At 37.5% G+C, this 26,619-nt stretch overlaps 1 protein-coding gene across 1 annotated transcript in view; it reads right to left on the bottom strand.

Annotated features, from left to right (window-relative positions):
- Nucleotides 1-26,619, bottom strand: part of SLC26A7 (solute carrier family 26 member 7) — a 111,553-nt gene that overhangs the window by 61,907 nt on the left and 23,027 nt on the right. Inside the window, exons 2-4 of the mRNA XM_059395521.1 lie at nt 21,671-21,781; nt 19,637-19,809; nt 1,689-1,853 (exon numbers count right to left, since the gene is read on the bottom strand). Coding sequence (XP_059251504.1) covers nt 1,689-1,853; nt 19,637-19,809; nt 21,671-21,781 — 449 coding nt within the window. The remainder of the gene's footprint in view (nt 1-1,688; nt 1,854-19,636; nt 19,810-21,670; nt 21,782-26,619) is intronic.

Below are 26,619 nucleotides of genomic sequence, written 5' to 3'. Positions count from 1 at the left end.
TGCCAACTATTATCTTTATGGACTGCTTTACCAGTCACTCAGAAAAACGCACACTTAAGCAGATAGATAATACTACTTTTCAGGTACCAGAGTGACCAATTTTAAAAATAGTAATAATTAGAGTTGACAATGATAAGGTGAGTGTGCAATATTAATGAGCACAACTTTCAGACTGAAATTTGGCAAACATCTTACATCCTTCTGACCCGGTAATTCCACTATTAGGAATTTATCCCAATGAAATAATCAGTGATGCAGATAATAACATACAAATAACAAAGATCCTCGTGAAGCCGTGTATAATAGTGAAACACCGCAAACTACCTTAACATCAGGCATTAGATGAAGAAATTATTGTACTTCTATGTTAAGCTACTATTTAGCCTTTAAGATCAAGAAAATTGAGGGTCAGAATTCTCTCACTATAAAACATTAATGTTACTTAGTATGCAGCATTACATTGTGAGAGCTCAGGATGTGTTACCCCAAAATATGCCTGTTTGACGTAAGGATTATCTTCAGGTTGTTATTTTGAGAAACAGCAGACACAAGGAAGCTCTGGAAACAGAATATAAGGAACCCTTTTGTAAGAGAAATTTACATTCACAAAGGAACTCTCCACCTATAAGGTGTCTCCTTCTCCATAGAAGGAAAGGGTGACTCTAAATCACAAAGCACTCCCATCAAGAAGAAGGAACAAAATATATGTTTATAAAAAATAAAAAATTTAAAAAAAAAAAAGAAGAAGAAGAACTTAAATCTGCACAGCAAACCTTATCCTTGTTTACAGTACTTTCCCTGGTCACCTTCCCATAACTTGGCTCTGCACACTTTTTCCTCATTTGTTTTGGGTGAAGAAAGTATTTACACCCAAATTCTAGCCTTTCTCAAGTTACTCATCTCTTGAGTTTCTCCCTTGCCTGTATGATACACATGTTAATAAACTTGTTGGTTTTCTCTGGTTAATCTGTTTTTTTGTTAAAGGATCCACAGCTCAGAACCTAGAAAGAAGGGAAAATTTTTTTTTCCTTCTCTACTACATAAAATTAAGAAATTAAGTAAAATGAAGTTTGGTTGCCCTCCAGTTTATTGATGAAACATTCATTTTCTTATAAAGCTCCATAGGATATGACTTCCTGTGCAGTCAGAGATTTTAGGTTAGCTTCAAAAGGGGACAAAAACAATGAAGTATTATTAGGGTAATATTTTGAAATTGGCCATAGGTTCCTCCCTCAGGTTTAAGTGACTTTTAGTAGCTCATAGTCGGCCACCGGGGCTCCGGCCACCAATTTTGCCCAGGCCTGTGATTTGAGCCAAACTGGAGTTCACAATACTAAATGAAAGTGGTAGAGTGTCCTGTAGTCTAACTGGGCCCCAATCCCAGTAGATGACTTCCATGAGAAGTTGCAATAGAGCTGGCTCTTGAAAAAAATTCCAGTTATTTTTTTCTAATCATGACCCCAAATTATATCATACTCAATTTTTATGAAGAATTGCTTCCAAAATTAGTAGATAGAACATATTAAGTTAGCTTCATATCCTAAATTACATTAAAAGTATCCCAAAAATGATTGTATTTAAACCCACGTTCCATTCCTACCGAAAAATCTCAGTATTAGAATTCACCGAATTCTACTTTGTGAAACGCACTCCCAAAATACATGAACAAAGACATATGGAAAGCTCACGTAAAAGAATCCAAGTGGTCCAGATATATATGGCATTTTCATTCCCAGAAGATACTTGACTTGTGAAGTCACAACGTGCGTGGCAGCCCCGGTCGTCATCGCACTGATCACGGGCTCCGTAAGCAGGAAGGTGGCACTGCCCAGCTGAAGTGCAAACATGGCCACCTAAGAGGACAAAGGAGAGTGACATTTCCCAGACTTCCTAGAGGAATTAATGTCCAACACATTTTCATGTTCGTTCCACCCAGACCTGAAGAATTCACACGAAATGGGATTCTGAAATCTTATATATTCAATATCTGGAGTTTTTCTTGAAAATATAACTAGGTTCCAACACTTTCCAAATATTCTTAGGTATAGTGTAAGTGCTCCAATTAAAAGGAACACATCTTTCACCCCTGAAAATTCACTTCTTTTTTTCTCTTTTCGTCATCATAAAAAGGGGAAATATGCTCAGATCAGTTCATAGATGGGGCTCTATGGAGAAAAATTAAATTTGCATTATCATTTAATTTAAGAAAAATTCAGAAGGACATGATGCACTACTCCACACCCAAGAGGCTTAAAACCTCAAAAGCACTGAAGAAAAAAAGCCATTTCTTGAGTTTCTCCCTGGTTCTGAGAAATAGGAACACTTTCATGATTAGAATCTCTGTCAAGTGGCTCTAAATGGCCAATTCTAACAAGAAGATATGAGGACTTATTTGTATGTGGAAAAGAGCAAAAGACAGAGGTAGATTAAAGGGATAGGAATTCAGAAACCCAGGAATCAGTAGAAAAGTCATTTTCCTTAAACAGTCCTTATCTACTCATAGCATCGTGCTCCATGGAAAAACCACGCCATGACCAGGCATAATGATCAGGAGTGAGTAGAAGCTGTGCATTGAGTTCTGCTGGGCAAAAGATGACGGAAGAATCAAAACTCTCCTCTCTCACTATTAATACAGCAGCACTTAGTGTCCTTCCTTTGCCAGAGAGAGAGAGCTTTCAGAAGATGGCCCATCCTCTCTCACTGAATACAACTGTGTAAACTCCGTCAGGGAAACTGCAAAACACAAAATTCAGTCTTTTGAAAGTAACATTAAATTACATTCATGAATTTCCATACCGCAAAAGGGATCCTGAGTGGGTCATATTGATAGAACCTTTCAATGTGTTAATTATAATATTTAGGTCAGGTTTTAAAATTCCTGTTGGAAAATAAGATTAATTATTAAAAATCAGAGGAAAGAATAACAATGAGATCTCATTCTATGAAGAGCTCACAATGATGGGAAAGAGAAGTATAAAGTGCTATCGGATAACTCCAGAGCATAAGTTGCAAAATATGTCCTTGCTATCACCTTGCAAGGCCCTTTGACCAAAAGCAATCATGCTCTGAACTTGCACCAGAGTTTCCTCAAATCTGAAAACCTAGGTCCTAATCCTTCTCCTAGCCTGACGAATATAGAAAACCTACTGAAATTTTCTGAGCCTCCTCATCTAGAAATTATTACAGTGATGTCCATGCTGTTTTGTAGAATCATTATAAAATGAAGATGAAATAATATAAAAAAGGGCTTTGAAACTTGTAAAATGTGCAACATACATGATGCACCAGGAACATGGGTGCCATGCATGCTTCCCCAGTACAAAACACAAGGCTCAGTTTTAAAAACGTACAAGAGGCCACCCCACCTTTTCCAACGCTGGAAAATTTGAGAGAATTTATCAGTGCAGAAAGAAATGTATTCAGATTGTTTGCAGTTTAGCAGTCCCCTTTTATCCAATATGCAATAAAAAAAAATAATATGGATCGCCAACATAGAAATCAGGCAATCTCTTTCTGCCAACATAGGAGGCCAGAGCAGCAGCTTCTGCTACTAACATTTCTTTCTTTTTTTTTTTTTTTCCAGAAACTATGTGTGTGTTTGTTAAAGTAGAATTATCCGGAGGGAAATATGCAATCAATGGTATAGGTACAAAAGGAACGCACTGATCTTCTTGGCAACTCTTGATTCATAGTCTGTTGATTTTCATCTTGAAAACACAATCAGTTAAGAAAAACATTGAACCAATTTTCCCCAACCATCTATCTACTAGTAAGTAAATTCCGACTTATGACATTAACTCTTACAGGCCCTAAGGATAAAATTCACATATTATTGGGGTAAGATGAATACCAGAGAGACGGATTTTCAATTCAGCTAAATGTAGCCTACAAGCAATCCAGATCTTTGAAATTGTGAAACCTGTTTGCATATATGGAATTTTATGCACACATGGAATGTTGGAAAGTTCTCATCTGGATGCCAAGAAATCTTATCTTCATTTATTGTGGAAGAAAACAGTTTTGGAAGCCCTTGTATAAACCATCATTTTACCTTCTGTTTATTATTTGTTTCAATTCTAGCACCTTTTTAGAAGAATTAATGATTTTTCATGGCTGAGAAACAAAGGTCACTTCACCTGAAGTCATTCACCAACCACTTCCTGCTAACCACTGGCTGTTAGTAGCAGCTTCTTATTCATTTCCGCAGCTTGAATGTTACAAATGGAAGGGCTCAGGAAAGTTCAAGATAGACAGAGTTCTGCCTTTTCACATATTGAAAATACAAACACCTGCCTTACAATAGAAACCAGAAAAGATGGAGTACCCTCCTTTAAAGCTTAGCCAAAAACTCAAAGTGTTTCTGTAATATTCTACTTCTACACATTTTTATGCTTAAAAAAAAATCTTCCCAGCAAGAGATAAATCCCTAAAACGGAGAATTCTTGACTCTGAAAGGTCAACAAGCCCCTTAATTGCTCATTTCTGACACAAACCACTGGGTATTTGAAGGATGACTGCAAACATGTGAGATTTAACTGAAGAAAAATTACTCTTGTGGGTAACAAGAGTGACCCCCAAGTGTGTATGCAGTAAATATTTATTGAGCAGACAAATAAATGACTTGGTACAATGTAAAAATCAGATGGCAAAAGAACTGACAAACTTGAAATGCATGCTATATTCCATCCGCTTGGGTAGGATATTTGTTTACTATGTACTCTTTTCTTTTTTTTCCACTGTGTGAAAACCACTTGCAAAAAAAATGTGTGACACTCAAGACAATGGTGGCTATTTTAAGAAGGACAAAGAGGAAGAAGAGGAGGAAAAAGGAAAGAGAAGGATCAGAAAGAGGAGAAATTTTCCCACTACCCAAATTTGAACAGTTTTTCACATCAAAATTAGGGCTCTAGCATATAGAGGCTGATGTACACAGCTTGAAGACAGCAAGTACCCATCCAACGCAGGTTTTGTAAGAAGCACCCACAGATGGGTGCAACTTCCAAGATTATCTTAGAACTTAAGTATGTGAAATGAGGATCATTCTAGGCTATTCATTCGGAGGCCCAGTATTTAAATTTTATATCAATGATAAGCATTTTTTTAAGTGAATGACTTAATAAACAGCCACCTCAGCTCCTTTTACTAAACATATAGATAAAAATAATTCTAAGCTGGTTAGCCAAGTCCCAAAATTTAGCCATGCAACATTTTATGAGAAAATAAATTTTATACCATCAATATATTTTAGCTGTTTGTAGTAAAGCTGATGATCCAGGCTAATGCTGAAACCTCTGACACATATTATCAAGGTTCACTAGCGTGATACTATTGAGTAATGCTTCTATAAACAGCATGTGTTCTATATAAATCGAATGCATCTCAGATTTCAGGCCATTTTTTGCAGGTGGTTTTCACACAGTGGAAAAAAAAAGAAAAGAGTACATAGTAAACAAATATCCTACCCAAGCGGATGGAATATAGCATGCATTTCAAGTTTGTCAGTTCCTTTGCCATCTGATTTTTACATTGTACCAAGTCATTTATTTGTCTGCTCAATAAATATTTACTGCATACACACTAGGGGCTAGCTGTAGCATTGTTCCAGAATACAATGATAAAGATACAGTTCATGCTTTAAAAAACCATACAAAGAGAGGTGAAACGAAGATGTTGGGAGGGGGCAATATTAATCAAAAACATAAAGAACTGTAAGGTAGATGTGTGACTTAGGAAAGTAAAGTCTGAGGAGCTCCTTGGGTGGGAGCTAAAATGCTTAAGAGCTGTGTTCTTTTCTGAGCAGCATATGCAAGTCTGGGGAAGAGAGCTAAATTGCTCATAACAATAGGAAAACTACTGAGTGCTGCACAGGGATATGGCAAAAAAGCTTGTGTGGCCAGAAAACTTGAGAATAAAAAAATGTCAAATGGATACCTACGCACTGTGGATTTGAGAACATAAAACCCTCTTCCATACCGTTTGGTGCTAAAAGGGAAGGAGCTATCAAACCATGCACACTTCAGTTCTGAAATATAAACTCAGTGTGGTAGACAGAATTTTTCCCCAAATTCCTATTCCCAGTTATTCAATAAAACACTAATTTATGGGGTCACTTGGGGGGCTTGGTCAGTTAAGCACTTGCCTTTGGCTCAGGTCATGATCCCAAGGTCTTGGGATTGAGCCCCACATCAGTCTCCTCGCTCAGAGGGGATCCTGCTTCTCCCCTCCCTCTACTGCTCCCCCTGCTTGTGCTCTTTCACTCTCTGTCAAATAAATAGATAAAATCTTAAAAAAGAACACACACACTAATTTATGAAGGAATTTTGCAGATGACATTAAGGTTATTGCCTTTATAACAGGGAGAGTATCTTAGGGAAAAAAATAGAAATAGATACAGGTAGATACATACAGAAATATATACAGGTATGTCTGAATACATATATATATTTCCTCACTCTCTCAGCTGAGAGCACTAGAAGGAACAACACCCAGTTGCAATGAGCATACCTAGCACCCAGATCTTGATCTTGGATGCTATTTCCCCAGTAACAAGAGCCAGGGCTCCTCAAAGAAATGGTTGACTCTAGGACTGGGGAAGGAAATATACATTTGGAGCCTGGCTTATATTGTAGTGTCAGAAACAAAGGAAGTGCTCCAAAAATAAACAAACAAATAAATGGGGGGGGGTATGTCAAAGAGGGACATAGGAGCCAACTGAAAGCTCTCCCAATGCCCAAAGCTAGAACAATTTGAGGAACAACATAAATAAAGTAACATTGGACTATAATCCAAAGGATGAAATAAATAACCTTAAGTCCATACTGATATAAATAATTGATTACATTTTTTAAATGGAGGAGCTGAAAAATCTCCTGTGTAAATTATTATTCCACCTCTTAACTCCCACCTCTTAAGTGTGCTCTGCATGTTGACTTCTTTCCAAAAAATACAATAAAGGAAGGAATAGAGAAACTTCACATTGGAGCAACCTAACAAACACTAGTTCAGCCAAGTGATTAAGGTTAACACCAAGAATGATAAGTTATACTGATAGTCTAGATTTCTGATGTGATGTAATCAGAATGTCACTCTGTCTCCCTGGTCTTCCTCCTAAAAATCCATAAGCCCAGTCTAATTATGAGAAAAATATCAGACAGATCCCAACGGAGGGACATTCTACAGAACACTGACCAGAAGTTCTTAACCTGTTAAGGTAATTAAAAACAAGAAAAGTCTCAGACATTTTCAATTAAGAGAAGCCTAAAGAGAGACAGGACAATTAAACATAATGTGGTGTACTAGATAAGATCCTGGGAACAGAAAAATGGCATTAGGTAAAAATTAAGGAAAGCTGAATACTACATGTGGATTTCAGTCAATAGCAATGTATCCATCAGGCTTATTAATTGTGACTAATGTACCACACTAATGTAAGACGTTAATAATAGGGGAAACTGTAGGTGGATGGAGTAGGTGGCAGCTCTGCTCTTTTTGCAAATTTACTGAAATCTAAAATTATTCTAAAACAAAAAGTTAAAAAAGGGAAAGAAACCTCCTCCACATCTTCCACAGAATCTTCAGGTAAGTTGACATTTCTTCCCCATGTGTGTGACGCATTTGATGAGTTCCTGAGTTCTGCACATGTGGACAGGGGGTGGGGGGCGAGGGCGAGGAGGGCACTTCAGAGGAACCTGACACAGCTGGGCATCAAAGGTATGACTGTGAGTAAATAAGCACACCAAGACAACTGTGCACACATATAAAAGAGAGGAATAGAAAACATGCCATAGATTTCAGAGGGAGTGGGAATTATGCTGGATTGGGGTATACTCGTGCCTTGACACATAAGGAGGAATCCAAGCGGGAGAGGTTATTAGAAAGCATTCCAGAAGGAGGGGAGAATATGAAAATAAAGCAGGACAGCATGGGATATGTTCAGAAGACACAGAGCTGCTGGTTCCAAAGGAACACAACTAGCCCGAAGGGAGTAATAGAAAATAAAGCAGGACATTTTGAGTCAGAATATGGAGCACCTTAAAAGTAGTGAAAACAGAGTTTTGCAGGAGTGAGTGACCTCACTCTTCTATACATTTATTAAACACCTAATTTTGCCAAGAAGTGTGTTGCACACTGGCTCGAAAAGAAGACCTGGGCTTTGCTAGAATTAATCTGATGATGAAATGTGGAACAACTCACCATTTAAAAGGTCAGTATAAGAGGAGTAACTAAAGGAAAAAGGACGGAAAACACCTAAACTGGACACAGCAGGAATAGAGAACAGAAATGAGCCATGTGTTGGATAATCCAGAGGCAAATTGATTTTAGGCTTAGGAAACACATTTTATTTTTCCATTTGATTTTTTATTGTCGAATATATCAGAAATTCGCTGGTGTTAGGAATTATTTTTATTTGGAACTTCATGGTTGAAAGGGGCGCCATAATCTTTTCAGTTCCCAGACTTTACCGGGAAAAAAAAAAAAAAGCCTCTAATGCAAGAGGCGATGAGAATCAGAAGTGCTATGGGTGTACAGTGAGCTGACTCTTCTCCCTCCCTTTCTGCCCCAGTTATAGAAAACAATGACATCATAGGATGGGATGCCTGAGCACGATAGTATTAAAAGGCACAGGAGCAAGGGAGGAGGCTGTATTTTTATTGTTCCCTGGGTGCTGGCCAGGGAATAGCTGTGGGGAGAGGTGAGAGATTTCACTGACTAGGTCTTCACATTCCCACTGGATGGATCTGACAAAATTCATAACCAAATTAGAAGATTATAATACATTTTCTTATTCCTTTTTCATTAAGAACCGTTTACAGTTTAAACAGATATAAACACATTCTTTATCTTCTGGTCAGGGATAGAGAGAGAAAAATGGTAAATTAATAAAAGTTTTTAAAAATCTCAATTTAATTTTGGTTACTTAACATAAGTGATACCATTAACATTTAATTGACCTTTTTCTTATTCAAATTATTCAACTTACATTTATTAAATACTAGCTACTGGAATTATAGGGATAAACAGTCTCTGCTCTAGAGACTCACAGTCCAGAAAGGCAGGTGTAAATATGTGGAAAATATTGCCTGGTAGAAAGAAAAATCCTGTTGTGTAAGTCACGAGCAATGTCTCACCGAAGGAAGTGGGAAAAATCACTTATAACCACATCAAGAGATATCAGGGAAGCCTTCTCTGAGAGGATTATATTTAAGTTGAGCCTTGAAGGACATGCAAGTGACATGGAAAAGGACCTTGAGTGCCTGGAGGATGGTAGGCACACAGCCATACAGCCAAGACCATTGCCGCAAAGCCTAGTGCATAGGCTGCTGCTACCACTGAGGAGATGAATTGTGGGAAAGAACACACCCAACACCTGACCTTAGAAGCTACTGGATGGAGTTTCCTTGGTTCCTATCTCAGTATGAGGAGAAAGCCAGGTAGCTAGCATAGCAGTTAGGGGGATGTATACCAGAGTCCAACTCCTATTTGGCTAGTTCCTAATTATGAGATTCTAAACAGAAGCCACTTTGCCTTTCCGTATCTTCATTTGTATAATGGGAAGAATAAAATGATTTATTTCATAAAATGGTGATGGGGATTGCATGTATGAATACCTGCACTAAGACGAGAACAGAACTTGGCATATAGTAGGAAACTAACTATTATTGTTATTTTCAATGTGAAGAATTGTTATTGTTATAATTTTGAGGATGTTATAATTCTACTTTTAAGTGTATTACTTCTGAGCTTCGCCAGGTACAAATACAGCTGAAAAGATTTAGATTAAACAGAATAATGACTTCCTGATGATAATGGTTGTGAAATAGTGAAACATCCTCAAAAGAAATTTTAGATTACCTTCCCCCTGCACTTTAGAAGAATGAAGGCAATGATTTTTCAGGAAGCAGAATATAGGATGTGCTGAATAGGCAGGTTAAACTAGTCTAGATCTTAAATCTTTCTATATTCATGATCTCATTATTTAATACACCTAAAAAATGTTCAGTACTAAACCAAAAGTAAATGAAAATCTCCTATTTGGGTCTGCAGTTGGTTTCCATCATTCTTGAAGATGTAAGCCTGTGTGTTTCCAGAATGCAGAAGTTCAATAATATAAGGCTTTGCGCCATTGAACACCCCGACCTGTGTCACCCCATGCTTGTGCAACTGTCAAACAAAGGAGCTGTATATCCCCATGTCCTCCAGGGCAGAAATCTTGTCCCATAGTCGCTTCAGAAAAGCAGAGCTCGGGAAAACTTCCAGAAGTAAATGTGCAGGGGACAATCCTAGACCCCTCTCAGTTCTTGGAAAAAGGAATGGGCAAGATGCCCAACATGAGTATAATAAAAGCTACAGGCAGAAGAGAACAATGGTTTTTAAAAGTGCCTTAACTTTTATGGAGTGTTTGTTTCCTCAACAGAAATGCTTACTGATACTGACATTTTAAAAGGTTCCACCTTGCCTTGAAATTAACGCCTCATTGCTGTGAGTGAGCAAGCAATTTCTCTGTTGGCTGCTACTGTTTTTTGGCTAGAAGTGTTTCTTTTTTATTTTTTTATTTTTGGAGAGTAACATGAATAGCACAAAATTGCATCAGTTACAACAGAAACACTTCCTCTGCAAAATGAGACACTTAATGTACCTTAGAAAGAGATGGTACAAGGGGAAACAAAAAGATTCCCCGACCAGAAAGTTCAGTTACAATCAGATACTGCATAAGTTCTAATCACAGAGGTCCTTGCTATGTTACAAAACCATTACCAAAAAACTACTAAATCAACAACAATGAAATTACACAGAGGGAAAGAAGCCAGACAAAAATAATACAGTGAATACGTTTTTATGAAACTCTAGAAAATGCAAACTAATCTACAGTGATTCCTGGCTGATGGGAGGTGGGGGCTCTAAAGCAGTGAGAAGGTCAAGTGTCAAGGAAAAATTTAGGGGAGTCGCAGATATTTTCACTCTCTTGATTGCGGTGCTGGCTTTGTACATATGTCAAAACATCAAATTATACACTCTAAATGTGTGGAATTTATGTGAAGCAATTACACCTCAATAAAGCAGTTTTTAAAGGGCCCATAATCTAATCAATAACATAGAAAGCATCATATTACATTATTGTGGTTGTAAAAGTGCAGTTCATACTAGCAATGTTAAAAAAAATGGTAAGAGAGTAGAGAAATGGTTAAAAAAAATGGTAAGGAAGAAGAGAAACAGGAATCACTTCTTTGCCTGAATCACAATGAATAAGAGATATTTGAAAGCATTTATGTTTAAGATGTACACATAAACAGTTTACCTAAAAGGTAATCAAACTGCTAAAAGGCAAGTCTGTTTATTGTAGTGAAAGCAGCCTACAGTAAGGAATGCATCATTCTCAGTGCAAGAAAGACCAAGTAGACAAAAAATGAGTAAGAATATTGAAAACTTGGCAACTTAAATCAAAAAGGCAGAGCTTATAGCTATACACTAAGAGACTATACCTTCTTCTCCCCAAGTGCTCATGAAACATTCACAAAAATTGATCATATATTAGTTACACGGAAAACATCAGTAAATTAGAAAGTGTAAAGTTATTACAAACAGCTCTCTCTGACCACAATGTAATAACACCAGAAAATTATTGGCAAAAACCAAAAAGGTCCATTTGTTTAGAAATCTAAAACCTTTCCCTAAATAATTGCTGGGTAAAAGGGAAATATAAACTGAATATACTGAATTTCTAAAAAAAACATTGACAGTTAAAAGCTATCAGAATGTACAGAAAACATTTCAAGCAAAGAGCATGAGAAAATTCACTAAATGCACTAAATGCATTTGTCAATAAAAATCTTAAAATTATAATAAATGATGGAATTTCCAACTAAAAAACTAGAAAAAGAATAAATAAACTAAAAAAATAACAAAAGAAAGGAAACAAAATTAAAAGCAGAGGTAGCTACAGAAAAAAATAGACATACTGTTTCAAAATCCCAGTTTTTTTTAGAAAATTTTTCTTAAGATTTTATTTATTTATTTGACAGAGAGAGAAAGATCACAAGTAGGCAGAGAGGCAGGCAGAGAGAGAGGGAGGGGGAAGCAGGCTCCTTGCTGAGCAGAGAGCCAAATGTAAGGCTCAATCCAAGGACCCTGAGGCCATGACCTGAGCTAAAGGCAGAGGCTTAACCCACTGAGCCACCCAGGCGCTCCCAAAATCCTAGTTTTGTTTTGTTTTGTTTTTTTAAATAAAGAATTGAAGTAGACAAACCACTAGCTAATTTAATCAAGAAAAAAACAGAGTGAAGTATAAATACAAAACTAGAAAATGTCAAAGCAGAAAACATTGAAACAAGAAACTGTTTAAAAATCATAAGAAATCAAAGACCTACCTACCAGTAAATTTGAAAAGCTAGATTAAAAAGGACAATAATCTAGGGAAAAACACAGTATCAAATTTGACCATATTGGAGACAGAGTGCTACACATGACAACTTTATAGAAGAATACAGAACGTTATCAAGAAATTACCCCCAGGGATGCCTGGTGGCTCACTCAGTTAAGCATCTGCCTTTGGCTCAGGTCATGATCTTCAGAGTCATGGGACTGAGCCTCACGTCCAGCCTGCATCTGATTCTGCCCTCACTGGGGGTCTGCTTCTCCTTCTCACTATGCCCTTCCCCCACTCATGTTCTCTCTCTGCCTCTCTCAAATAAATAAATAAAATCTTTAAAAAAAATTGATAAACAGAATCCATGACCACATTAAGACTAAAACACACCATGATCAAGTGGGAGTCATTTGAGCGATTTAAGGTTGGTTCAATGTTAGGAAATCCATTAATAGAGTATAACATATAATAGATTTCAGAGGGAGAAAAATCACATGATTATCCCTATAGATGCTGAAAAAGCCTACAGCAATATTTAGCCCTTTTTCTAATTTCTATTAAATACACAAAAAATATAAAACAATAGTAATTTCTTTTTTCTTTTTTTTTATGTTTTAATTTTATTTAAATGAAGTATCTGGAATAATTAAATTCTTACAAAATAGAGAGTATATTAGTAATGGTGGGGATAGGATAGAATGGGGAGGGATTGCATAATGGGCTCAGGAAACCCTGTGACTGTGACAAAAATATATTGGAAGGAGACATTGGTGATGGTTGCACAGACTTGAGAATGCATTGTGCCGCTAAATCATACACTTTAGAAATAGTTAATTTTAGGTGATGGAAATTTTACCACAATAGAAAAAGGAACAAAAAACAATAGTAATTTCTTAACATGGTAAATTTATATACTCTATTCTCAAGGTTAGCATCTTAAAGGAGATGCTAATGGCCTTTTGAGCAAGTTCAAGAAAAGAAAAGAAAAAAAAAAACCTTGTTGTTTCTACTATTATTTACCATAATAGCAGAGATACCATGTAATGCAATTGAACAAAAGAAATCATGAGTTATATTAATTTGTAAAAAAGTAAAAGTACCTCTAGGAAATACTAAAAAATCAATAATTAATAAAACATTTAAATAGTAAAAAAGCAAAAAAAAAACAAAAAAATAACAAATCGATAAGGTTTTAGGATATATAATGAATAGACCTAAGCACTGCATATGTACATATACACAGTACTAGAATAACAGTATTTTTTTCTCGATTATGACTTGTTCGGTTACCCCTCTACCTACTAGACTATATCTTCTATGAAAAGTGACCTGAGCCTGTTCTCTCATTCCAGTTTTCCCTATGTCTAGCAGATAGCTGGCTAGTGTAGAGTTCCAGAAAATTCTTCCATGTCTGGCACTGATATTTAATCTTCTAGTAACTATCCCATTCTTTATCACTAGCAGAATCCCAATTTGTTCCCTTTTCTTTTTGTGAGGTATTCAAGGAAGGAGTTCCTTGAACTCCCAGAGTTCTACATCCCAGAGGTGAATTTTAATTAGTCTATGACAATTATGGTGATATTATCCCCCACCCCACTTGCAATTCACTTAAGAATGGGCATGTGATACTTTCAAGCAGGAGAAGTCCACCAGGGTCTTTCTGGGGTGAGCTTTTATTCTTGACAAAGAGATGCACAAGGAGAGACTTTTTCTGAGTCTTGATGAGATTGTATGAGGACGTGGTGCCTGCCACAACGGCAGCATTTTGAAACCATGCAGTCATGGACTGAGGGGTCACCCAGGAAGAAAAGCAACCAGCCAAGGATGGCATAGCAGGAAGCTATTAAAAAATATAGGCTATAGACACAATTATAGTTACTGAATTAACCAACCAGGAACCCTGATACTACCAGAATTCTTGTCATATGAAACACTAAACTCCATCTTTTAAACCACTTTTGTGTATGAATTATATTTTCTGCAGCATCTTAACAGATACCTTTGTTAAATAAAGAAATGAGTGGGGAAAAATCAATAGCTTTTATAGACAGAAGCAATAGCCAGCTGGGAGACATAATGGTAAAGAAAGTTCCATGTATAACAGCAACAAAAATGATGAAATACTTAGGAATAAATGTGCAAAATGTGTAAGAGGAAACACTCCTGAAAGACTTGAAATTCTAACAAAAGTAGACTTGAACAAAACTATATATTTTGGGATAAGATAACACCATGGCATAAAGATGCCAATTAAACACAATCCCAATAAAATATCAGCAAGTTGGGTTTTTTTTTAATGGAGCTAGACAAGTTGATGCCAGAGTTCAGAAGAAAGAACAAACATGCAGGAATTAGCCAAAAACATGCTAAAATATAAAACCTACAAAGGTAGACCAGTCCTACCAGATTAAACCATACTATAAGACTCCATAATTAACACAGAGTGCTATTTACAGACCAGCAGAATAGAATGGAATAGAATAGAATAGATCAGATCTAAGTAAATGTGGAAACAGTAAAGGTGGCATTATAAATCACAGAAGCAAAGGTGAACTTTATAATCAATGTCGCTGGACCAACTGGGCAACCACTTAGAAAAAGAATACCATTATATTCTTTTTTTTTTTTTAAGATTTTATTAATTTATTTGACAGAGAGAGAGAGATCACAAATAGGCAGAGAGACAGGCGGAGAGGGGGTGGGGAAGAAGGCTCCCTGCAGAGCAGAGAGGGACTCTGGGACCATGACCCAAGCTGAAGGCAGAAGCTTTAACCCACTGAGCCACCCAGGTGCCCCAAGAATACCATTATATTCTTATCTCCCACACACATAAGAATAAACTCCATACTGATCAGGAAAGTAAATATTTTTAAAAATGCATATAGAAAATAATTTTTAAAAATAAATTTTTAAAAATATGCTGAATGTCTCTATACACTTAGTGTAAAGGAAAGCTTTCTAATATTGGCAAAGTCCAGGGGTAATCAAAAAAATGATTAATAAATCTACATAAATTTCTTCAATTGCATGGTCAAATAACTTGCATGTCTAATTAGACTAAAACACTTGAAGCATATATCATAGATGAAATGCTAATATCCATATTATATAAAGAGCTTTTAAAATTTGAGGGAAAAAGGACCAAAATCTTAACAGAAAAATTAGAAATATATATGAACAAAAAATATAATCCACAAAATGGATACAAAAGAGTCTAAACATATGCAAAGATGTCATCATTTGCCATCACTTATAATTTAAGAAATGCAAACTATTCTTGAATATGATTTCTTACTTACCTGATTGATTAAAACTTTAAAAGTCTGACAACACATTCTGTTGTGAAGCTGAGGGTGCTCCCATTTATTTCTGTGGGGAATGCAAATTGCAACAACTCTTTTGGAAGGGAATTTGAAAATACCAACAAAACTACCTATGCATTGACCTTTTGATCGAGTAATCCCATTTTAGGAATTCACCCTGACCAGACACCCCAACAATATGAAAATACATATGCACATACATAGTAGCATTGTTTACAAATGCAAAATGTTGGAATTAACTTAAATGCCCAAATATAAGAGATACGTTGAATAAACAATGACATATCCACATAACCCAGCACAATGCAGCAATAAAAAAGTATGAGGGGTGTTTCTAGGAGCTGACATAGAATGATTTCTGGGATATTTTACTGTTAAGCAAAGAAAGTCAGACACAAAAGAATGCCAACTTTCATGTCAGAAAGCAGGGTAAATAAGAAAACACTCATTCTGCAAAAGTATCAACCAGAAATGAATGAGACAGCTCACCCACAGGAGGTGGGTGAGAACAGAGCAGAAAGGAGAGAGAGACGGGGGGTGGGCTGGGGAGAATGACAGTTCTCTGATGTACCTTTTTTCAGTCTCCTCGTGTTATAATAATTAAGTCAACAAATGTCAGATTCAATTCCTTTAAAAATCACAAAATTATTACCTGGCATGATGTCTGCTGTTTCTTGATTTTTCAGATTCTGGATAGTTTATTTTTTAATTCACTAAATTTTCTGCGAATTTACCATGTGTGGAATGCTAGGCTACGTACTATGAAAACTGGAAAACAGATAAAGCTACTGTAACTGCAAAAACCTTGTGTTCCACATAATGTCTTATGTAGAAAACAAACCAAAATATTACAGATGTACAGATAGCTGAAAGGCAAAAAAAGAAGCAATCTCAAAATCAGAAATCTTATGGTATAGAAACAGTTTGCTCTAAGTATATATCTTAATTCTAATCTCTTCATTATTTTATGCCATAGTTTCTTCTAAAAATTGAAGAGAAAGACATACTAAAATCATTAACACAATGTTAAAGAATGTAAGTCCAGTTATGAAGTAGAGAAACAGTTGCATGGGAAAGGAAGTTAGATAAATAAAAGCAACAATTTAGGGGAAAAAGTTATTGATGAATTACCAGAAGAGAAGTCAAAAAAGGAAAAAGCACTAAGTCACAGAGACCCTATTATCTAATGAAAAAGGCAGATCAGTTCATCAGTTGAATGCGTTGCCCAACACTGATGAACCTGAGGTCTGCTGTGACCTCTTGTAACACAAAATGCAATGCATGTCTATATAAGTAAGCCTCCGGTAGTAAGGTTCTCCGTTACAGTGGAAAGCATTTCCAGCTAATCCACAATCTGTCGACCAGATTGGATGTGACTGTTTCAAACACCCTAATATATAATATTATTAACCTAAATAGTTCCAATCAGGGACGCCTGGGTGGCTCAGTGGGTTAAGCCTCTGCCTTCGGCTCAGGTCATGATCTCAGGGTCCTGGGATTGAGCCCCACAACAGGCTCTCTGCTCAACAGGGAGCCTGCTTCCCCCTCTCTCTCTGCCTGCCTCTCTGTCTACTTGTGATCTCTCTCTCTTTGTCAAATAAATAAATACTTCCGTCAGTCGGAATTAAAAATAAACAAAGCAAGGTAAACAAACAAACACTGTGTTCATAGAAGCTGGAAACCCTGGGACTGCCCTCATATTCAGGAGGTTTCAGATCTGAAGGAGGAAAGGAAAAATGACCGAAAAGCTGGATCCAACAGATCCAGCAGACCATAGGGTTCTGGTTCACAATGGACAGATGAGTTTGGAGGTCAAATAGAGTCCAGCCATCTGTTCAAAAATTGGCTGAAACATAGGTCACATATCCAGGATCAGAGTGAAAAGACAAAAGAAAGCAGATGTTTGATGAATTTATAAGACATAACATGCGACTCTCTGGATCAGCTTTTACATGTAATAAAAGTCCATGAAAATCAAATTATTTTTATTCTCTTTAATAATATCCTGCTTTACTTTCATGATTCTCAGGACTTTCATTCTGAGAAATGAGACTTTCATTTTTTAAGTTGTTAGAATCCTGGCTTTTACTTTTATATTTTATTATCATTTAAATTCTTAATCTAAATATGGCAGATGATAACCAAATACCTGATGATTGTTTTAAATTATGGAAAAGGGCTAAAATGAGACAAAGCTGAAGGTTGTTGGGTCTTACTGTTAGTTATATACCCTCTTGGATTTTTCAAAATACTAATATCCACCTAAAACTAGTTGTTCCATGCTTAAAAGAATAAGAAAAAGTCCAGACCTAGTAAAATTCATAAATTCAAAGAGAGATGTGAATGGTAGTTAGTGGGACCAGAAGAAGTGATGTTACTTTCGCTGTGTTAATACAGAGATTTTTAGTTTATTTTAAATGAGCAGAGATTAAGGAAAACCTAGACCAAATCTATGGCAACATACCCTTTTTGAATCACCAGTTCACATGGCTGATTATTTCTGAAGTGGACACAGATCACAGGTCCATCAGAGGGTCTCACAGTGGCCAGTCAAGGAAGAAGAGCCCACTAAGCTTGCTTATGCAAGTCTCGGAATACACGCACATCATCCACATTTGAAAAAACAAAACGAAGTTTACAGGGCACTCGGGCAACCAGTCTGAAAGCACACCATCACTGCACACGACACCCACTGGCCTTCTAGTCCAGTAGTCTCCTAGGCAAAACTGCCCCTCACATGGTCTACTCTCTAAAGAACTGGGAAGAATTGAGTTAGTATTGGTCTTATATCCTAAATTCTCCCACCCTTTTTACCTCATTAGAAAGCAATACAATTTCTGTCTCCTTCCCTCTCGATCACATCTTTTCTTCTAACCTTCCAATTCCAGGCAATCATCAACTCTTTTTCTCCCTTCTTGGCCTTTACACTGTCTTTGACCTAGTAAATAACATTACACTGTAGAACAGAGGCTCTACCAACGCAGAAGATAGTTGCCTGGGAAGTTTATGTACATACAACTCATTATAACACAGAATACTAAGCCAAAATGGCCGTCAGATAAATTCCGTGTCTAATAGCACTATCCTACATTTATTTTATAGTCACTTCTGAATTGTCTGATTCTGATGACCGATTAGAAACAGCAAATTACATAGTCTGCTACTTTGAAGAAGCAGAAAGACTGGAGCAGACCAGGCAACAGAACAGCTGCCTGATGCTGAAAGGGGCAGAGACGGGTACAGACCTGAGACACAAGACCTCATGCTGGCCAGTCTTTGGCACAAAGGAAATACCAGTTGTTACTGCTGGAGGCAGTAACATCATAAACTCTGAAAATTGGGAAGGACCTGAGAAATCTAGTCACGACTCTTCCCATTGTAGGAACTTCTCCTACCCTATCCTACAGTGATGATCCAGTCACTGTATGAACGCAAGGACTGCCTCACTGCCGTAAAAGGAAGCCCATTCCATTTTGTAAAATGTTTTTTAGGAAGCACATTCTTTTTTTTTTCTTTCTTCCTTTCTTTTTTTTTTTTTTTTTTTTTTTTTTGACAGGCAGAAATCACAAGTAGGCAGAGAGGCAGACAGAGAGAGAAGGGGAGGCAGACTCCCTGCTGAGCAGAGCAGAGAGCCTGATGCGGGACTTGAGCCCAGGCCCCTGAGATCATGACCTGCGCCGGAGGCAGAGGCCTAACCCACTGAGTCACCCAGGTGCCCTCGGAAGCTCATTCCTGAAGACTCAAAAACTGCTTCTCTGTAACTCTGATTTCTTGATGCTGATTCATTTATTCAACTGGCACTTAGCAGTGTTTCCATAAAGATAAAACACATCGATAAAATCTTCATCCCTCTATAGAGACAAAGACACAAATAGGAATAAAAACAAAGCACCAACTGCCTTTCCTTCCAGTTTCCCTTTCTTCATTCCCAAGTCTCAGTACCACTTACCTGAATCACACCTCCCAAGAAGGAAACAGCTGCGGCAACACCAATCCTTCGCAGCTCGAATTCCGACAAACCCAGTGTGCTTGTGTTACTCTGTGTGGTCAAGTTCTGGCTGCTCAGAGGGACAAGCCGTTCCACTGCGTTGGCTGATATTAAGGATGTCAAGGCGAAGGTGCCTAAGAGGGGGTGGGGGTGGGGGCAATCTTCTGTTAGTCATGGACTCAACAATAATGGTTGGATTCTACCACTGAAGTTGAGCACATGATATAAAACTAAACAGATCTATTGGAAACACTCTTTTCAGCACCCTGACTCCTCCACCCTTGACTCCACTCCACGGAGGAAGCAGAAACTTTCCTACAGATACACACAGTCCTTCAACATATGACCACACCCAGCTCCTTGCTCTTCCCAGACCCTATGTACATTTTCCCACCACTCTGCAGACCTGCACAGAGTATCCTCAGGACAGGGATTAAGATCCCTGTCTTAGGCTTGCATGCAAATCCTCTATTTATCAATAATGTGACTTAAAGTGCATGACCCTGAGTCTCCATTATTCACCCGTAAACTGCAGATGATAATACCTACCTTTCAGGGCTTGGGGGAAACATAAATGAGATGATAATTGTGAAAACCTCACTAGACTCAGTGGTTAACTGTGAACTCTTCCTCTTCAGTATTAGCTCCATGCAACTCATTTCAGACTTCTAACTTCCAAAACTATAGGATAATAAATTTATCGTGTTTCAAGCCACTAAACTCCTGGTAACTTATTATTTTGGAAATAGGAAACCAACGCAGTCAGTGACACAAACTGACCAGTGAAGAAATAGACACATACTTACAGGCTGAGATCTTAAGCACACAAAATAAATAGAAATGCCTCTATGAATATTTCTGGTTAAAAGTATTTTTATCATTATTACCTTAATATTTAAGATTAAGGTATCATTTCTATAATAATAATAACTTACTAACTCTAATGTAGCAAGTACTAAATTAGACACTATACATTAATTATCTCATCTAATTCTAATTATAGTCATATTAATTTTTTTATTTCACTATCCAGAAAGCAGCAAATAAGCCTTTGAAATGATGTCCAAGGTCATGCAGATAGCAAACAACAAATAAGATATATACTCAGAACCATCTCACTCTACAAACAAGTTTTTAACCAGTTTGTTCTATTATCAGATTATTTGTGATAGTTCACATTTTATTTAGTAAGGCAGAAGATTGCCAAGGTAAGAGATATACTAATTAAAGGGCATTATATGTCTATTAGCCATTTGTATGTCTTCTTTGGAGAAGTGTCTATTCATGTCTTCCACCCATTCTCTGACACAGTGGCTAACTGAACATAATAAAAAAATTTTAAAAATAAAAATGAACAAAGGGCATTATGGAATCTAGCTTGGATGAAACCTATCAGATCATTGAGTCTAAGTATCAATTACATAAAAAATGTTTTTTAACATTGGAGTAAATAAATTCAATAGTTTTTTCTTTCCTTAAAGAGCTTACCTTCTCTCATTTCACTGTAAATTCAGAATGTATGCCCTTCTCTTATGACCTTTTTGCAACTTAAAAATGCAAAGAATTTTTAAAATAACCTTGATTACATAATAATATAGCAATAAGTCACAGTACATATTGAGTGAGGCACAGAGAGTTAAATGTCATGTTCTAATATTTGCTGAGGTTTTCAGAAGTAAACTTAGAATTGCTTTGGAAATATAATCAGTAACTAACGAGCATTTAAAAAAATTATTTATTTGTCTTAGGACGCGAGATTGCGTGTATGCACTCGCACAAGCATGGAGGGCAGGGAGTAAGGGTCTTAGGCAGTCTCAGTGCTCAGTGTGGAGCCCCAGTGTGGGGCTTGATCTCATGACCTTGAATCACAGCCTGAGCTGAAACCAAGAGTTGCCAGCTTAACCAAATGTGCCACCCAGGCATCCTTCTAAGGAGCACTTCTGAGTCCTTTCCATTAATAGCATGAGGAGCATAAACAGAGAGAGAAATTATTACCTGTGGCAACATGACGTCCCATTCCAAATATGGCATAAATGATGGCAGGAAACAGAGACCCGTATAAACCAAACACAGGATGCACGGATGAAAGAATCGCAAAGGCCAACCCTGTCAAGCAGACCCAGGTAATTAGGACCTTCTGAAAACTCCAAGATACAGTCCACTACAAAGCAGAATGGATATTTATTTTAGTGACTAAAGGAACTACGACTTAATTGTTCCACTCGCTCAATGAGATTCTAGAGTTTCTAGAGTTACCATCCTAAGTAACTAGAAATTCCCTCATTTAGTTCATATTTAAATTTCAGTTCTAAAAACCATTATTTTGGCACCACTACCTTTTCCCTGGATTACAGAGACGTCTATAAGAAAAGACTGGTCCAGAGAATCTTCCTGGTAAAAGTGATACCAACCTAAGGCAAAATATCTCCACACATACTTCGAGAAGCATTTCTACAGTTTTGGGGGGATCATTTTATTGGCACAGTAGCATCTGTGGGGTAGGCAGGACTAGCAGCATTACTGCTGACAAGGGTCAGGGAAGCTGGGGCAAGAAGGACACACGCTCAAGGCTGCCTGGCTGGCCGCTGGCCGGCGGATCTCAGACTGTGTCACAGGAGCAGGGGGACGTGTGAACTGAAGCACTTCCCATCCTGGATCCCAACCTATTTCAGCTCTAGTTTCTTAGAGTGAAAAAAAAAAAAAAAATCAACTTTGTTTATTCAAAGAGTAGGTAAGGAGTAACCCATAACTGTTCATTTTTATTCCTCATTGATACCACTGCCTATTTAGTTTGTATGTTATATATACAAATAGATACTTTTCTTAGATGTGTCTAAATGAGCACTAGTGGTTTACATGTGACCAAAATACATGTGAGTACGAGCTCATTAAAGTGATCTTGCTAGTCATGGCTAGTTAAGCTAGGTTCTGACATAACCATCCAAGTCTATACAATTTATTGATAAGCATTTGATTGAACATAATTCATTTTAGAAGGCACAAAGGGACTTGAGGAAGGAGGTAGCATTAGAATCTAGATTACCTGCATATGAGGTTAATTCATTATTCACCCTATGGTTCTAGGATAAATACTTATTTACTGTTTAACTTTTAGTGTTTTAAAATTAAGTTTAAAAAATTTTTTTAAGAAATAAGCAGTAGTTATACATCAAATATTTTTTTCAAGCACTAGAAGACATTTCAGCTTTAATTAAAATATATAAAATGTTTACCAGTGACCATCCCTTCTTTATTTTTAAAAAACCCATCTGGGGGCACCTGGCTCATTCATTAAATGTCTGCCTTCAGCTCTGGTCATAATCCCAGGGTCCTGGGATCCAGCCCTACATCGTGCTCCCTGCTTGGCGGGAGGCCTGCTTCTCCTTCTCCCACTCCCCGTTTGTGTTCCCTCTCTCTCTCTGTCTCCCTCTGTCAAATGAATAAATAAATAATCTTTAAAAATTTTTTTTAACTTAAAAAAGTCTGTATTGCTATTTACTTACAATGTATTCCTAAATGTCTGGTAAAAATAAATAAAAAGTGATTCTAGATGGTTCAGTGGCAGACTCTGCTCTAAAATTTCATACATGCATGATAAGAGGCAGCATACTGGATTTAGGAAGGACTATTTTAAGTGTTACCCCACCTTCCCCCCCCAAAAAAAGCCCCTCCTGGCATTTATAGCTTATGCAACTTTGTACAAAAATTGTACATTGTATCAGTCACACAGAAAGCTAGAAAATAACTTTTCCCTTTCATTTTCAGAATGAGTTACCTGAAAAAATTACCTATCAAGAGACAGAATGCTGAATGTTTCCAGGTAAGAAAAAAATGTGGCCCACATTTCAGAAGATCAACCAGATCTACTAAATCAAGGATGGGGGCAAAGGAAAATTGCACAACGCAGCATCTTTAACAAAAGATGAATGAATTATATGCGCATGAAATTTTGATAAATGTGTTAAATATCAACAGGCTAAGAGTTGCCTTATTTGGCTACATTTGTATTCTATCTGCAACAGAAAATGTATAGACCTACCTAGAAGCAGTGAGATCCTCACCTCTTACCTAGTGAACAGCCGACTATTTATCTGTCAGCTTTAATAATTCCTTTCTCTCTTTCTCTCTCTTTCCCTCTCCCTCTCTCTCCCTGTCTTTCTTTAATCCCCTGCAATATCTATAGATAGCAAAATCCATTCAAAAACAGAATTTCTTCAGACTTCATACTCTTATCAAATTGAAGTCAGGATAATCATGTAAAACATGTTTAATCCGAATCTTTAAGAGCTCTCTAAACCTAAAAATGTAAAATATTACTTCAGTAGACTCTAAAAAAAAACCTCAAAAAACAGAAATACTGTTGTAGCCATTTCCTTCCTCTCATCTGACACGGAAACTGAGCTTTCCCTTTGAGCAACAGTGTCCTTCCCCCTCAGCCAGAATCTGCTTTTTTGCTAAGACGGCAATGAGGAATGGGGGAACACAGATAAACGGTGCTTTAAAATACTCTTTCCACAAATCAGAACCATAAAACCCAAGCCATCCTCCCACACACACCTCCAAAATGTACAGGGGCCTGGGTAAAGTCTGATTCATTTATTATTCTGGGTCAGAAAATAAGCCACATACACATTTTCACACACGGGCATTCACCCAGCTAAAATAGGGAAAACACTTCAAAAATGATGAAAATATTAACTAGTTTGAGTCACTTACAAATTACCAGAATTATCTATACTCTTCTCCAAGTTTACGAAACAGGGTATTTAATAAATTAAGAACAGGATTACAACTCTCTAATTCTATTATTTGGGGAAGAAATACTGCAAATGCTAATAAATATTTGTATTACCTAATCTAACTTAGACTAGAAAAGAAGCAAGAGGACAAAAAGAAGGATCAAGAAATAAAAACAAAATAAATATCAGGCCAAAGGGTGCCAAAGGGGGATAGGAAAGAAACAGCAAAGGAAGGAGATACAGAAGGAAAGGAAACAGATAGGAAAGAAACAGAAGCAAGGGGGAAAGGGAGGAAGAGAGAAAGAGAGATTGGAGGACAGAGCCCAGACCTTAAGGTCTTTAGAGGGGTGATTATTTTTAAAGATCAAAAATCATATATTGAGGGCGCCTGGGTGGCTCAGTGGGTTAAGCCACTGCCTTCGGCTCAGGTCATGATCTCAGGGTCCTGGGATCGAGTCCCGCATCGGGCTCTCTGCTCAGCAGGGAGCCTGCTTCCCTATCTCTCTCTGCCTGCCTCTCCGACTACTTGTGATTTCTCTCTGTCAAATAAATAAATAAAAATCTTTAAAAAAAAAAATCATATATTGATAAGGCAAGTCTGATGTAACCACAAAAGAATGGTCACTTTCTGAAGGACTGAAAGATGGTTTTTAAGAAAACATGTTTTGTACAGAAACAGAATGGACTCTTTATTCCCACATCAACACCATCCCTAGCTTCAGGGTTTGTGAACACCACCAGACTTTGAGGGGCCCTGAGCACGATGTCACACATTTCCCGCCATTCCTCTTGCCCCTGAACTCCGGGCCAGCTGCAAGGCAAATGGCTTCCCTACCAGTGCCTGACCCATGAGGGAGAGGCTGGTTGGTCACTCTTGAGTCTCCGCCTCTGCTCCTGATCTAATCTCTTGGTTGAAATGGCTAGAAAGTCACACTGTCACTACTGGTGAGAAAGAGAACTGTTTATCACAGAGAAGACAATGTTCGATACTTGAAGATACAGATTTTTATTTCTCTGTCAGCCATTTTATCCGGATTTACATGGTAGCAATTATTCAGAAAGTTGGGGATCAGGTGCTGGGGTTAGACATAGAGAGCCACTCTGTTGGAGCCTCCATGTTCTGCTGGCTTAGGGACTCACCTGTTTATGCTAAGGTCAGGCAGCTATTCCCCCTAAAACCATGGTCAGTCTTTAAAAACTCTGTGAATTGAGTTTCTATATGAAGTAATAACTGAACTGTCTCATTAATCTCTCCAATTTCTAGTACACAAGAAAGAAGATATTTACAAAAATATCAAGAAGGCTGAACACAGGCTGACCAGCTCATGGGAAGACCCCAGCCTTGGCGCCCAGCCTGCAAATAACTGAAGCTGGTGCTAGATCATTCCCCACTCTATGCAAATTAGAAAAAGGTGCCCCCTGCTGGATGATCAACACACCTTATTTGTGAGCTGTGACTGCCCCTTTAGAAAAGCATAGATAGCTTTCCCTTATCTTCTGCAAAAACAGGAAGCTTTTAGTTTGGTCAACCTCAAAAATATTCATTTCTCAAAATCACATTAAAGCACTGTATTCAATTTAAGTTGCTAAGCAGAAAACAAGCGTTCCTTTTCAGTTCTAGATGCTTGGGCCCACAGACGAATTGTTGCCTTTGGATAAGATAGAGGAACTCTAGGATTTGAGATAGACGCTAATAATCTATTCAGCTGGGAGTGTGGGGGGAAGGTGGTGTTTCTCACCTACCCCCCTGCCCCCTGGTTTTATTTTAAAACTAAAGCCGAGATTCTAATCCTGGTTAAGTCATGCCACTTGATAAATTGTAGCATTATCCAAATGACACCCCCACAGTAAAGATACTTCATAGGAGTAAAAGCCAATAACAAAAGCTTAATTATTTCTTATAAATGCCTAGGGGCTGGCAGTGGAAGTGGTGGCAGTGTGATGTCATGAATATTAAGGATCAAAAGTAATTTTGTGCGCATTTCAGAACTTATTCTAAGCCCAGAATTGCTAAAGATAGAAGCACTTAAAAGTTCTCATTCCAAAGAGTGAGGACTAAGCACCAGTAATCCCAGAAGGGTAAGAGAAAGTGTTTGGAATTTAGAGAAAGCACCAACAATAAAACTCAAAGAAAGGAAATGAAAGAGCCAATCCTGTGCTGCATTCCTTAATCACTGACTTAAGACTCTTATGACTAGCCTTTTT

Source organism: Mustela nigripes, chromosome 3 (genome assembly GCF_022355385.1).
Source record: "Mustela nigripes isolate SB6536 chromosome 3, MUSNIG.SB6536, whole genome shotgun sequence".
NCBI classification, from domain to species: domain Eukaryota; kingdom Metazoa; phylum Chordata; class Mammalia; order Carnivora; family Mustelidae; genus Mustela; species Mustela nigripes.
Note: the sequence above shows the minus strand (reverse complement) of the source record. Positions and strands in the feature narration are given on the sequence as shown.